The sequence below is a fragment of the Saccopteryx bilineata genome, chromosome 2 (assembly GCF_036850765.1).
Source record: "Saccopteryx bilineata isolate mSacBil1 chromosome 2, mSacBil1_pri_phased_curated, whole genome shotgun sequence".
NCBI classification, from domain to species: Eukaryota; Metazoa; Chordata; class Mammalia; order Chiroptera; family Emballonuridae; genus Saccopteryx; species Saccopteryx bilineata.
Window position 1 is genome coordinate 239,230,070 of NC_089491.1, and position 11,193 is coordinate 239,241,262.

The following is an 11,193-nucleotide window of genomic DNA, read 5'->3' on the forward strand; positions in this document are numbered from 1 at the left end:
CTTCATGGAATTTATGCTCTAGTTGGAGAATCAGTGTCCTGGAAGCAGCTGGGGAATGACATTATAATTAAGGACTGGTTGTTTATTTAAAGAGTTAGTGCCTCCTGGGAGTTCAGAAGAGAGGTATGGGGGATGGCTGCAGGGAGAAGCTGGAACTGAAGGAGGAATAGGATTCAATTAAATATGTAGTTACCCCAAAGCTCCTGGAATGTGAAGACACCTCTGAGACTTATGGCGGGAATCTCTTGGGAGACTGATCTCTAAAAGAATCAGATTTGGGAGTTAGAAACACTGAGCCATGTTCCCGTGCTGGCCCCTCCCTGGCTGATGTGGGGCAAGTCCCTTCACTACTTTCTGTGCAAGTTCGCCACCCACCTCCTTCCTTGTCAATCATCACCATCAAAATCATTGTCTCCAGAGTGGCAGAGGCATTGTTCAAATTGGTTAACAGCAATCTTCATGAGTCAGATGAGTAATGAACTGACAGCTGCCGTCTCTGCCAGCACTCCCAGTGCCCGTGGGACGACGTATGTGCCTCGGCCTCTGACGTCGCTTGTTTTTCACCAGCCACTGCGCGGCCAGCACAGTCGTGGGGCGGCTAGTGATGGTTATCAGTGTCCTATAGAACAAGATGGGAAGATCTTAGCAGACTTACCCTTTGAGAGCTTCCCACAGGCCAACTAAATTCAGGTCACTTGAGGAGACAAGAATGTCAGGTTTGCAGGTGCTTTTAGCAGTCATTATTGAGCACAGGCAATCAGCCACGAAGATAAGATATCAATCATCCATTAAAAAAATAACATTAGAAAAGGTATTCAGTCAAGTGGGAGAGAGAGGTACCTATAAACAAGCAATTATACAGAGTGAGCAGGGCCGTGGCGGAAAGGCCTGTAGGGCTCAGAAGCAGTGCAGAGAAGGGAGTGCGCCACAGAAGGGTGCCCTCTACGCTGGTTTTAGTGGTTATGTAGAAACGTGCCAGGTGAAGGTGGGAAGCGTGTCACAGGCAGGAGAAAGGGGCAGAGGTATTCAGGGGCACTGGAAGGACTTCTGAATGCTGGCACTGACAGGTGAGGGATGTTGTTCCGCTGTGGGCCTGAGTCCTGACTCCTCTGGAACAGCAGGACATTGTTGGGATCCTGTTGCTTCATGTGTTTTCCTGGTGAAACTCTCGCAAGGCTGTCCCTTCAGGTACTGGGAAGGATAAGAAAAGGTAATTGGGTAATAAAGATGTCTCAAGGCTAGTAACCTAATTGGAACTGGAAAAAGATTAGCACTTGATTCTCAGAGCTGTTCACGCAGCTGCCAAGGACAGTGCTGCCAACGCCGAGATAGCATCTCTGACTAGTTTTTACCGGTCAGCGTTTGTAACCTATAGCGGGTTGGGTAAATCTCATCTTGCACAGGAGATGGGACGCTCTATTCCTTTTCTGTTTGGCGTTAGTTCCAGTAGGACTCAGAGTGTTTTGCAACAGGCTGATAGAGCTTCATTATCAGGGTCTTTCTCCGCTCTGGAATACAATACAAACAGAATTCTGCTCTGTGAGGGGGTCCAGATGGATACAGCCTTCCTCTCCTGGTCACAGAGCTGGGTGGGTCACATGCCACGTGCCATCATCATCTTTTGCACTGAAGATCTCCTGATAAGCAACAATTCTGTGAAATTGCTACCAGTTGCTATCTATGTAATCTTGGACAGGTTGCTTAACCTCTGTGTACCTGTTTCCTCATCAGTAAATACCTAATATGTACCTAATAAGGGGGTAGTATCAACTGAGCTAATCCCTGTAGAATTTAGATCAGTGCCTGCTGCATAGTGTATAACCAAGAAATATTAGCTGCTCCTCTTCTTATTATTTAAAAAATTATTTACCTGTTCATGAAATTCACATCTTGAGAGAATCCAGACTTTTGGAGGCCAGCTAGGTTCCTGGGACTCTGGTTAAGAGCAGTCCTGGGTGTTTGTCCTTTCTCATTTCCCAACGTCAGCTTTCCCCCATCAGTGCCTTAGCATCTGGGCTGTGGTATATAGCAGGACACCCCATCTTCAAGTGGAGCAAGTCTGCTAAGCAGGGTCTAGGGAGGAGATTTATGCTAGAGATTCCGAACTTGCTTCTCAGACCCTTGGGAAACAGTCGTCAGCCCTCTGGCTCTCACCTTCCCTATAAAGCTGCAGATCAAGATCAAAGTAAAAGGAGCACCAAGCACTCCAGGTAATGAGCCTATGGCCTTTGGTCTGCTGGGAGATGGGGCAATTGCAAATACTGGAAAGTCAGAAATAACAGTGGCACGTTTTACCTGTCTCTCATACATTGTGCACAGTGGAATACTGGTAAGAGTGTTAGATTCAAGTCTTCAGGGGTTTTGTGTTCAAATCTTGGTCCTGCCCTCAGCTTGCTCATTGACCCTGGGGAGCCACTTCTGCCTGCTTAGCTCAGGTTCTTGTCTGAAGAATGGGGGAGAGAGGGGCGGGCAAAAGGCCCCTCCGTACCCTGACTTTTGGGATCTCTAGTCAGACTGCCTTTCCTCAACTTAAGTACCTTGGAATGGAAGCATAGGCCTTATCTTGACATCCTTAAGCAATAGGACATTAGGGTGTTTAGTTATAGAGCTCAGAGGAGGGCTTTCAGCAGGCATGGCTGATAGAGGTAGATAATGTGCTAGATGTTCTTCTGAGAGACATGTGACCTTGTGTGCAATGGGTCATCTGGCCTCTCAAAACCAAGGAGACTGAATTGGCTCCAGGAGTAATCGGGGAGTAGGGGTCTTGGGAGAAGGGCCACAGGGTGCATGAGAATGTGCAGCTCCTGGTGTGGGGCGGTTGTGAGGTAATTGCACATGTCAGGTGTGCTGGAAGGCAGGGAGCCAGAAGCTGAGTGCGGAAAGCAGCCAAGAGTATAGTTATCTCCTAATTATTGCTTGCACTGGAATGTTTTATTTCATTTAGAAAATGGTGTGATTGTTTTGAATTTGTGTGTGTGTGTGTGCGCATGTGTGCTCTGTAGGAGAACAGCGGGTGGGTCAATCCAAGCTGTGTGGGTGGTGTTCTCTAATTGCTAGGCTGGACTTTCTTTTGCCAATTAGGTGGCTTCCTTAGACCTGCCCTTTTATAAAATGATTACTACACGAGCAATTTAATTTTGTATCACCTCTTTCATACAGAGTGGAGCTGCTTTCAACATGTAGATTCCATCTTGGCACATTCGGTGCTTTCAACAGCCTGCCCTGAAATCAAACTCAGATACTGGCTTAAGTGAAAAAAAAAAATATAGGGGTGTCTTCACCTCAAAGCTGGATTCTGTCAGTCAGCATCCATACCTTGTTAGAGGTCCCCTTCAGATCTGTGTGTCCGGGCGGAAAACAGAGTGGTCGAGCAGATTCCCAGCTAAAAGGAGGGGTTTATTGAGAACTTAGGGTTTTCCTCATACTGTACACAGAAATGAACTCAAGATGAATCATAGGACCACATGTGTAAGCTGAAACTATAAATCTTTTAGAAGAAAATATGAGTAAATATTTATTACCTTAACTTAGGCAAAATCTTCTTAGATATAACACCAAAAACACCACTAACAAAAGAAAAAATAAATTGGACAACAACAAAATTAAAAACTTTTGTGCTGTGAAGGACATCACCCAGAAAGTGAAAAGACAACAACAAAATGGGAGGACATATTTGCAAATCCTGTATCTGGTGAGAGACTTGTAGCCAGAATATATGAAGAACTCTTACAACTCAATAATTAAAAGACAATCAAATGTATAAATGGGCAAAGGATTTAAATAGACATATATTCAAGAAAGATATACAGCTGGCACATGAAAAGATGCTCAGCTTTATTAGTCAACAAGGAAATGCAAATAAAAAACACAGTGATACCACTTCTCACCCCTGGGACTGCTGTAATCAAAAGACATAATAACAAGTGTCAGCGAGGATATGGAGAACTGGAATCCTCATATAGTGCTGATTGGACTGTAACATGGTCCAGCTGCTTTGGAAAATAGTGTGGAAGTTTTTCAAAATGTTAAACATAGAGTGACCGTGTGAACCAGCAGTTTTAGTTTTGGGCATATCCCAAAAGAAGTGAAAGCAGGAACTTGAACAGATATTTGCACACCTATGTTCATGGCAGCATTATTCACAAATAACCAAAAGGTAGAAGCAAACCAAATGTCCATCAAGTGTCCATAAGTGATGAATGGGCAAACAGAATGTGGTATATCCATACAATGGGTATTACTTGGCCATATAAAGGAATGAAGTACTGATACCACGTGCTATAGCATGGATGACCTCTGAAAACATTATGCTAAATGAAAGAAGCCAGTCACAAAGGATGACATTATATGATGCCATTCATATGAAATGTCCAGAATAGGTAAATTTATAGAGACAGGAAGGAGATTAGTGGTTGCATAAGGTTGGGAGGCTGGGGTGGGGAGAAATTGGGAGTGGCTACTATGGGCATGGGGTTTCTTTTTGGGGGTGATGAAATGTTCTAAAATTGGATCATGGCAATAGTTGCATAATTCTGTGACAATACTAAAAATGACTAAATTGTAAACCATAAGTGGATGAAATGTATGGTATGTGAATTATATCTCACTAAAGCTCTAGTTTTTTAAAGGACGTTGTTTATCAAGTTACTGCCTTCATTCCCACAATTGAGCATGGGAGTACTCTGCCGCTGTTTCAGGAAGATGTAGTCCGCAGACATGTAGTGACTACATAGAGTTAGCTGGAAGTTAGGTTCTTGGAGTGCAAAAAGCAGGGAGTAGAGGCAGGATTTACCTTCTAGGAGCTTTTGTTCAAACGAGGAAGAGTAAGCTAAATATGCAAGTAGCAAAAATATTTCTCACTCCTCCTTAACTGTTCTAGTCCTTCTCTCTAGCTGCCCAGAAAATCGGCAGCTACACCAAGCAGCATGCAGAGTCAGTGGAAGAAGGAGTGCCTGTTATATTCCAAAGTGACATAAAAAATATTTAAAAAATTATTCCGATTTTATTATTCTGTGTAAGTCAACCATTAGGCTAATAAATGTGCAAGTCCTCTGAAATCAGCAATGACCATTTTGCTCTTATTTTACTTGCTTTATATATTTCTTTAACACTATGGAAAAGTTTGCTGATAATTGTTCAGTAATAATTGTTGACTGAGTGGGATGGACAGGCAAATAGGCATGAAGCGACTGTCCTTTATAAAAGTTGTCCGATAGAGCAGGGGTAGTCAACCTTTTTATACCTACCACCCACTTTTGTATCTCTGTTAGTAACAAAATTTTCTAACTGCCCACCGGTTCCACAGTAATGGTGATTTATAAAGTAGGGAGATAATTTTACTTTATAAAATTTATAAAGCAAGTTAAAGCATATAATAATAATTACTTACCAAGTACTTTATGTTGGATTTTCGCTAAGTTTGGCAGAATAAATCTTTATAAAACAACTTTTATTTATCTTTTTATTTATACTTTGGTTGCTCTGCTACTGCCCACCATGAAAGCTGGCACGCCCACTAGTGGGCGGTAGGGACCAGGCTGACTACCACTGTGATAGAGTATAGGGTGCTCATAGGGCATATTGTGCAGGGCATTTAACTTAAGACTTGGGGGCTCAGGGAGGCCTCCTACATAGAGCTCTGTCTAAGCAGAGTTAACCAGATAAGCGGATGTGAGGTGTATTCTGGGCAGAGGAAATCTGCCATTCAGGACAGGTCTGGTCCTTCATATACATACACATCTGTCTGTCACCTTCACCATAACTCTGTGAGATATTATAATCTCCACTTTACAGATTAGGAAACTGAGGCCCAGAGTCTTTAAAGGACTCTCCCAAAGACAAAACTGATAAGTAGCAGAGTTAGAATTTAATCTAGTTATCTCATTGTCAGAGCCAGAACACTTTCTACTAGGCTCTACTACTTCTTTGAACAATATATGACTATATATTTTGACATCTTTATTCTTTAAAAATTTTTTCAGTTAGAGTTGACATTCAATATTATTTTATGTTAGTTTCAGGTGTATAGCATAATGGTTAGATGTGTAATTTACTAAGTGGTCTCCCCAATAAGTCTAGTAGCCACCTGGCACCTACACAGGTACTCCAATAATTTTTACTCCATTTCCTATGTTGTACATGACCTCTCCTTGACTGTTCTGTAACTACCAATTTGTAGTTCTAATCCCTTTACCTTTTTTACCCACCTCCCATCTAGTAACCTTTAGTTTGTTCTATCTGTGAGTTTCTTTCGGTTTTGTTTGTTCATTAATTTTGTTCTTTAGAGTCCATATATAAGTAAAACCATATGGTATTTCTTTTCTCTGTTTGATTTATTTCACCTAGCATAATACCCTCTAGATCCATCCATGTTGTTGCAGATAGTAATATTTTATTATGTTTTTATGGCCAGATAATACACCATTGTATGATATATATATGTACCACATCTTCTTTATCCAATTGATGAGCACTTAAAAGGTTGATTTTATGTCTTGGCTACTGTGAATAATGTTGCAATGAACATAAGGGTGCATATATTTTTTTGAATTAGTGTTTTGGATTTCTTCTGATAAATGCTCTAAAATGGAATTGCTGGGTCATATGGTAGCACTATTTTAAATATTTTTAGGAGACTCTACACTGCAGGCGTCCCCAAACTACGGCCCGTGGGCCACAATGGGACCCCCTGAGGCCATTTATCCAGCCCCCACTGCACTTCTGGAAGGGGCACCTCTTTCATTGGTGGTCAGTGAGAGGACCACTGTATTTGGCAGCCCTCCAATGGTCTGAGGGACAGTGAACTGGCCCCCTGTGTAAAAAGTTTGGAGACCCCTGCACAGTGTTTTTCATAGTGGCTGCACCAATTTGCAACCTCGCCAACAGTGCATGAAGTTTCCTTTTCTTCACATCCTTGCCAACACTTGAGGCTTGTTGGTATCTAATTGTGGTGTTAAGTTGCATTTCTCTGATGATTAGTGATGTTGAGCATCTTTTTATATGTCAGTTGACCATCTGCATGTCCTCTTTGGAGAAATACATGTCTTTTGCCTATTTTTTAATTTGATATTTTTGGTGTTAAATACATGAGTTCTTTATACATTTTGTATATTAACCCCTTATCAGATGTATCATTTGTGAATATATTCTTCCATTCAGTAGGTTGTTTTTTGTTTTGTTGATTGTTTCCTTTGCTATGCAAAAATTTTTAGTTTGATGTAGCCCTATTTGTTTATTTTATTTTATTTTTTTGGTTTCTTTTATCTGAAGAGATATATCACTAAGAGCAGTGTCTGAGAGTTAAATACCTATTTTTTTCCAGTAATTTTATAGTTTCAGGTCTTACATTTAAGACTTTAATCTATTTTGAGTTCATTCCTGTGTATGGTATAAGAAACTAGTCTAGTTTAATTTTTTTTTGCATGTATCTGTTTTTTCCAACACCATTTACTGAATGGGCTGTCTTTACCCCATTGTATTCTTGCCTCCTTTGTCATATATTAATTGAGCATTTAGGCATTGGTTTATTTCTGGGTTCTCTATTCTATTTTATTGATCTATAGGTTTGACTTTATGCCAATAGCTTGTTGTTTTGATTTCTATATACTTGTAGTATAATTTGATATCAGGTAGCACGATGCCTCCAATTTTGTTCTTTCTCAAGATTGCTGTGGCTATTCAGGGACTCTTGTGGTTTTATATAAAATTTTGGATTATTTGTTTTAGTTCAGAGAAAAATGACATTTGTACTCTGATAAGGATGCATTGAATATATAGATTGCTTTTGGTAGTATGGACATTTTTAAGATGTTCTTCCTATCCATGAATTAACATGGTATATTGTTTTATTTATTTTTATCTTCTTTAAACTCACTTCCCAACTCACTGTCCCTCTGCTGCAGCCCTTGGTGAGTGTCCACAAACAAGCAAGTCTGTGGATGGGCCCTAAGAGGATGCCTGGGTTTCCAGCAGCCTTCCATCTCACCTGAATGGACAGATCCTTGCTGATTTTCACAGCCAAATGTCTGGGATTTTCCCTTGCTAGCACTGGTGCTCCTGGCTGGGGAGTCCGATTTTAAGCTGGGACTCCATGCTTCTCGGGACACTTCTGCAGTCGCTGTAGGGCCAGCCCATTTCCCCTCGCCACCCCTCCTAGCAGTTTTTCTTATATCTTTAGTTACAAAACTTCTGTTCAGCTCTTCTTCAAATGTTTCTCTAGGTTGAAGGTTTAATTTTAATTTCAATGTAATCATGGGAGGAGGAAAGCATTTAGCTGCTCCACAATCTTGACTGGAAATCTTGACATCTTTGTTCTGATTACAGAAATACTTATACATGATCATTGTTGATATATTACAATTTAAAAAAATATCCATAAATCCATTATCCTGTCACTAAACGGTGGTATATAGTCATCAAACCTCCAAATTGAAATATGCTTATGACCTGTTTTTCATGTAAAAATATTTGTATTTTCCATGTTATTAAACAGTGTCCTGAATACTAATTGTAAAGGTTACCAAGTGTTCTATCTTTGGGATATACTTGCAATTACCGACCCAGTCGTGGTAGAAAATTTAGGGTAGTTCTCTTCCATATTTATGATGAATATTTTGGCAGATCAGGTTTTGTCTTTGATGACTTTCTTAGGCTAAATCATTAGAAGTGGAATTTTTGTGTCAGAGTATGCACATTTTAAAACTTTTGATGTGAATTCTCAGATTGCCCTTTGAAAAGGTTGTACCAATTGTACTTTGACATTGGAGTATGAATGTTATTTTCCTGCTTGCTGCAAATATTGTCTTTTTCTTTTAACTTGTCGACTTTATTGATACCACATTAATATTTTAATTTTCATTTCTTTCCTCATTATTGAAGTTGGATTTTTTTATGTTTATGACCCTTTTATTTAATGCCAAAATATACATGATATTGTCTAAAAGTGCATTGAGCATTTAAAGGACGAATATGTCTTTGCAGCCTGGAAGTGACAGGTTGCAGATATTTTTTTGCCCAACTCTGTTACTTCTGGGAAAGAATGACATAGGTGCTTTTGAGTGGTAAAGTGGAGGGAATTATTTCTTGGATTTAATGACCATTTTTCTCCCATATAGGTTCTTAAAGGTGGACAGGAAGCACCCACAAAACCCAAAGGTCGTCCCAAGAAGAACTCCATCCCCTCCTCAGAAGAGATCGAAGCTGAAGAGAAGATGAACAGCCAGACGCAGAGCCAGGAGAGCCTCACACCCTCCCAGGGACAGGAGGAGCTCTGTGACACACAGGAACCTAAAGCATGCAGTGTCCGCTTAGAGGTGGCAGAGCCCCCAGGCCAGCCACAGGAGTCACCAGTAGCCTCTACTGAACCCCCACCATCAAGCTAAAATAAAACTCTTTGAGGGGAGACTGGGGAGAAGGGAAAGAGAGAAGGCAGGCGAATAGAGAGAGAAAAACTCCCCAAAGCCTGATAAGTTGAGGGAGAAGAAAACCACCTGTCTCCCTCCCTCCCACAGGTCTCAGTAGCATTTTCATCGCAAGCATTTGAGGAAGACTTGCTTGCCATAGGCCTTTCTCTTCCTAAAAGGATAATTTAGCCACAGGATGCCCTTAAAAAAGGGAGACAGTGCCTTGGAACTGCCAGCCCCAGCTGGGGCTACTGCTGTGGGGCTGGGCACGAGCCCCCCCTGGCGCGGTGGAGAGTGGCTGCGCTCTCTCCGTGCCTGCCTCTGTCATCCAGTCATCAAAGCAAAACAGTATGGAGGACGTGGGCAGCTTGTCCAGGCTCCTTGCTGACTCAGCACTTATTTCTGTAGTTTTAAAAGAGAATTTAATGTTTTGGTTGTTGTTTGGTAGGGGGGTTGGTGAGGGTGGGCTAAAAGGAGGTGGGGGAAGGGAGTTCTGAGTTATTACCATTGTTTCTGAATAAAGTGTGTTTGTTTGAAGACACGTGTGCCTTGGAACCCATTATAAGATTGTCAGGTGACTTAAGAACTGATAAGCCTTGTTTTTCTTGCTTCATTAAGTTGCCATCCTTGAAGCTGCAATGCAGATATGTTAAGATAACTTTTATTTTTTAATTAAAAATAAATCTTTCAAAAGGACTGGGTGTACTGTTTCTTCTGGGGAGTGCGTTAAACTCTTCCTGAGTGTGTCTTATGGGAAGGGACGCAGAGAGAGAGCCCAGCTCCCTGGGCTTTAGTCTCCCAGCTAGAAAATAAAAGATCGGGCGCAGCCAGTGGTGTCCCAACGCAGAAAGCATGTGGAAGACACACCAAGACACCTTTGGGTGAGGAAGGAGCTGGGCAGCTGGGGCTCTGCACTCACCCCCCCCCCCCACACACACACCACTTTATGTCAAGTACTGGACATTCTGGGCTTCTGACTTCAAAAATTGGTTTACTTTTTTTGAAGAAGTATTCAAATTTATTTGTTTCAATAATCAAACTCTATAAAGAAGTCTTGCTTTTCCTCCTGCCCTCTCTACCCTATGCCCTCCACCCCTACAGGTAACCATTTTTTATTGGTTTCTAGTTTATCTTTACTTAGTATATGTACTTGGATGATGGGCCCTGCAACTTTTAAAAGATTTGAGAATTACTTGGCTAGATGTGTTCTGTGATTTTAAATTTAAAACGATGTCCCATTTTTTCAGAAGACCCCAAAAGAGGCGGGCTCCTAAAGTGAGAAGGACGCTGACTCATCTGATTGGCCCAGAGGCCTGATCCGACAGGGCTCATCATGACCGGCTTGCCTGGTGTGTCTGTCCACTTGTGATGTCCTACAGGGGACAGTGCTCATCTTGTGGACTGTCCATCATTAATTACATGGCAATTCTGCCCAGTGGGGGCTCAGGAAATATAAACTGATGTTAATAATGGCCTGAACTAGGAGGCAAAACCTGTGACTGGTTCTGTAAAACAAATATAATTCTTTTCAAAGTGAAATGGGAAGAACTGCTTGTTTTCAACAGCCCGGCCGCCTGCTTCGCTTCTGTTAGCGAGGAAGGTCAGGAAGTGACTGCCACCTTGACCTGGCTACCGCGCGGCTGTGCTTGCTTTCGCAGTTGAGATCAACAAAGAAGAAGCAGGGTTTGTTGGGTTTTTTCTTAACTCTTGTGAATAGACAAAGGAGGGGAGGACTTGGCCTTCGAGAACCAGTTTGTGCAGACCACACCCAGCCGTCTGTGAGGTTCTTGTG

General features: G+C 41.7%; 1 protein-coding gene across 1 annotated transcript in view; it reads left to right on the forward strand.

Annotated features, from left to right (window-relative positions):
- BARX2 (BARX homeobox 2) overlaps window positions 1-10,097 on the forward strand; it is an 86,531-nt gene extending 76,434 nt beyond the window's left edge. Inside the window, exon 4 of the mRNA XM_066259734.1 lies at window positions 9,114-10,097. Within this exon, the coding sequence (XP_066115831.1) occupies window positions 9,114-9,380 (267 nt within the window). The 3' untranslated portion in view covers window positions 9,381-10,097. The remainder of the gene's footprint in view (window positions 1-9,113) is intronic.
- Window positions 10,098-11,193: the final 1,096 nt, after the last annotated feature.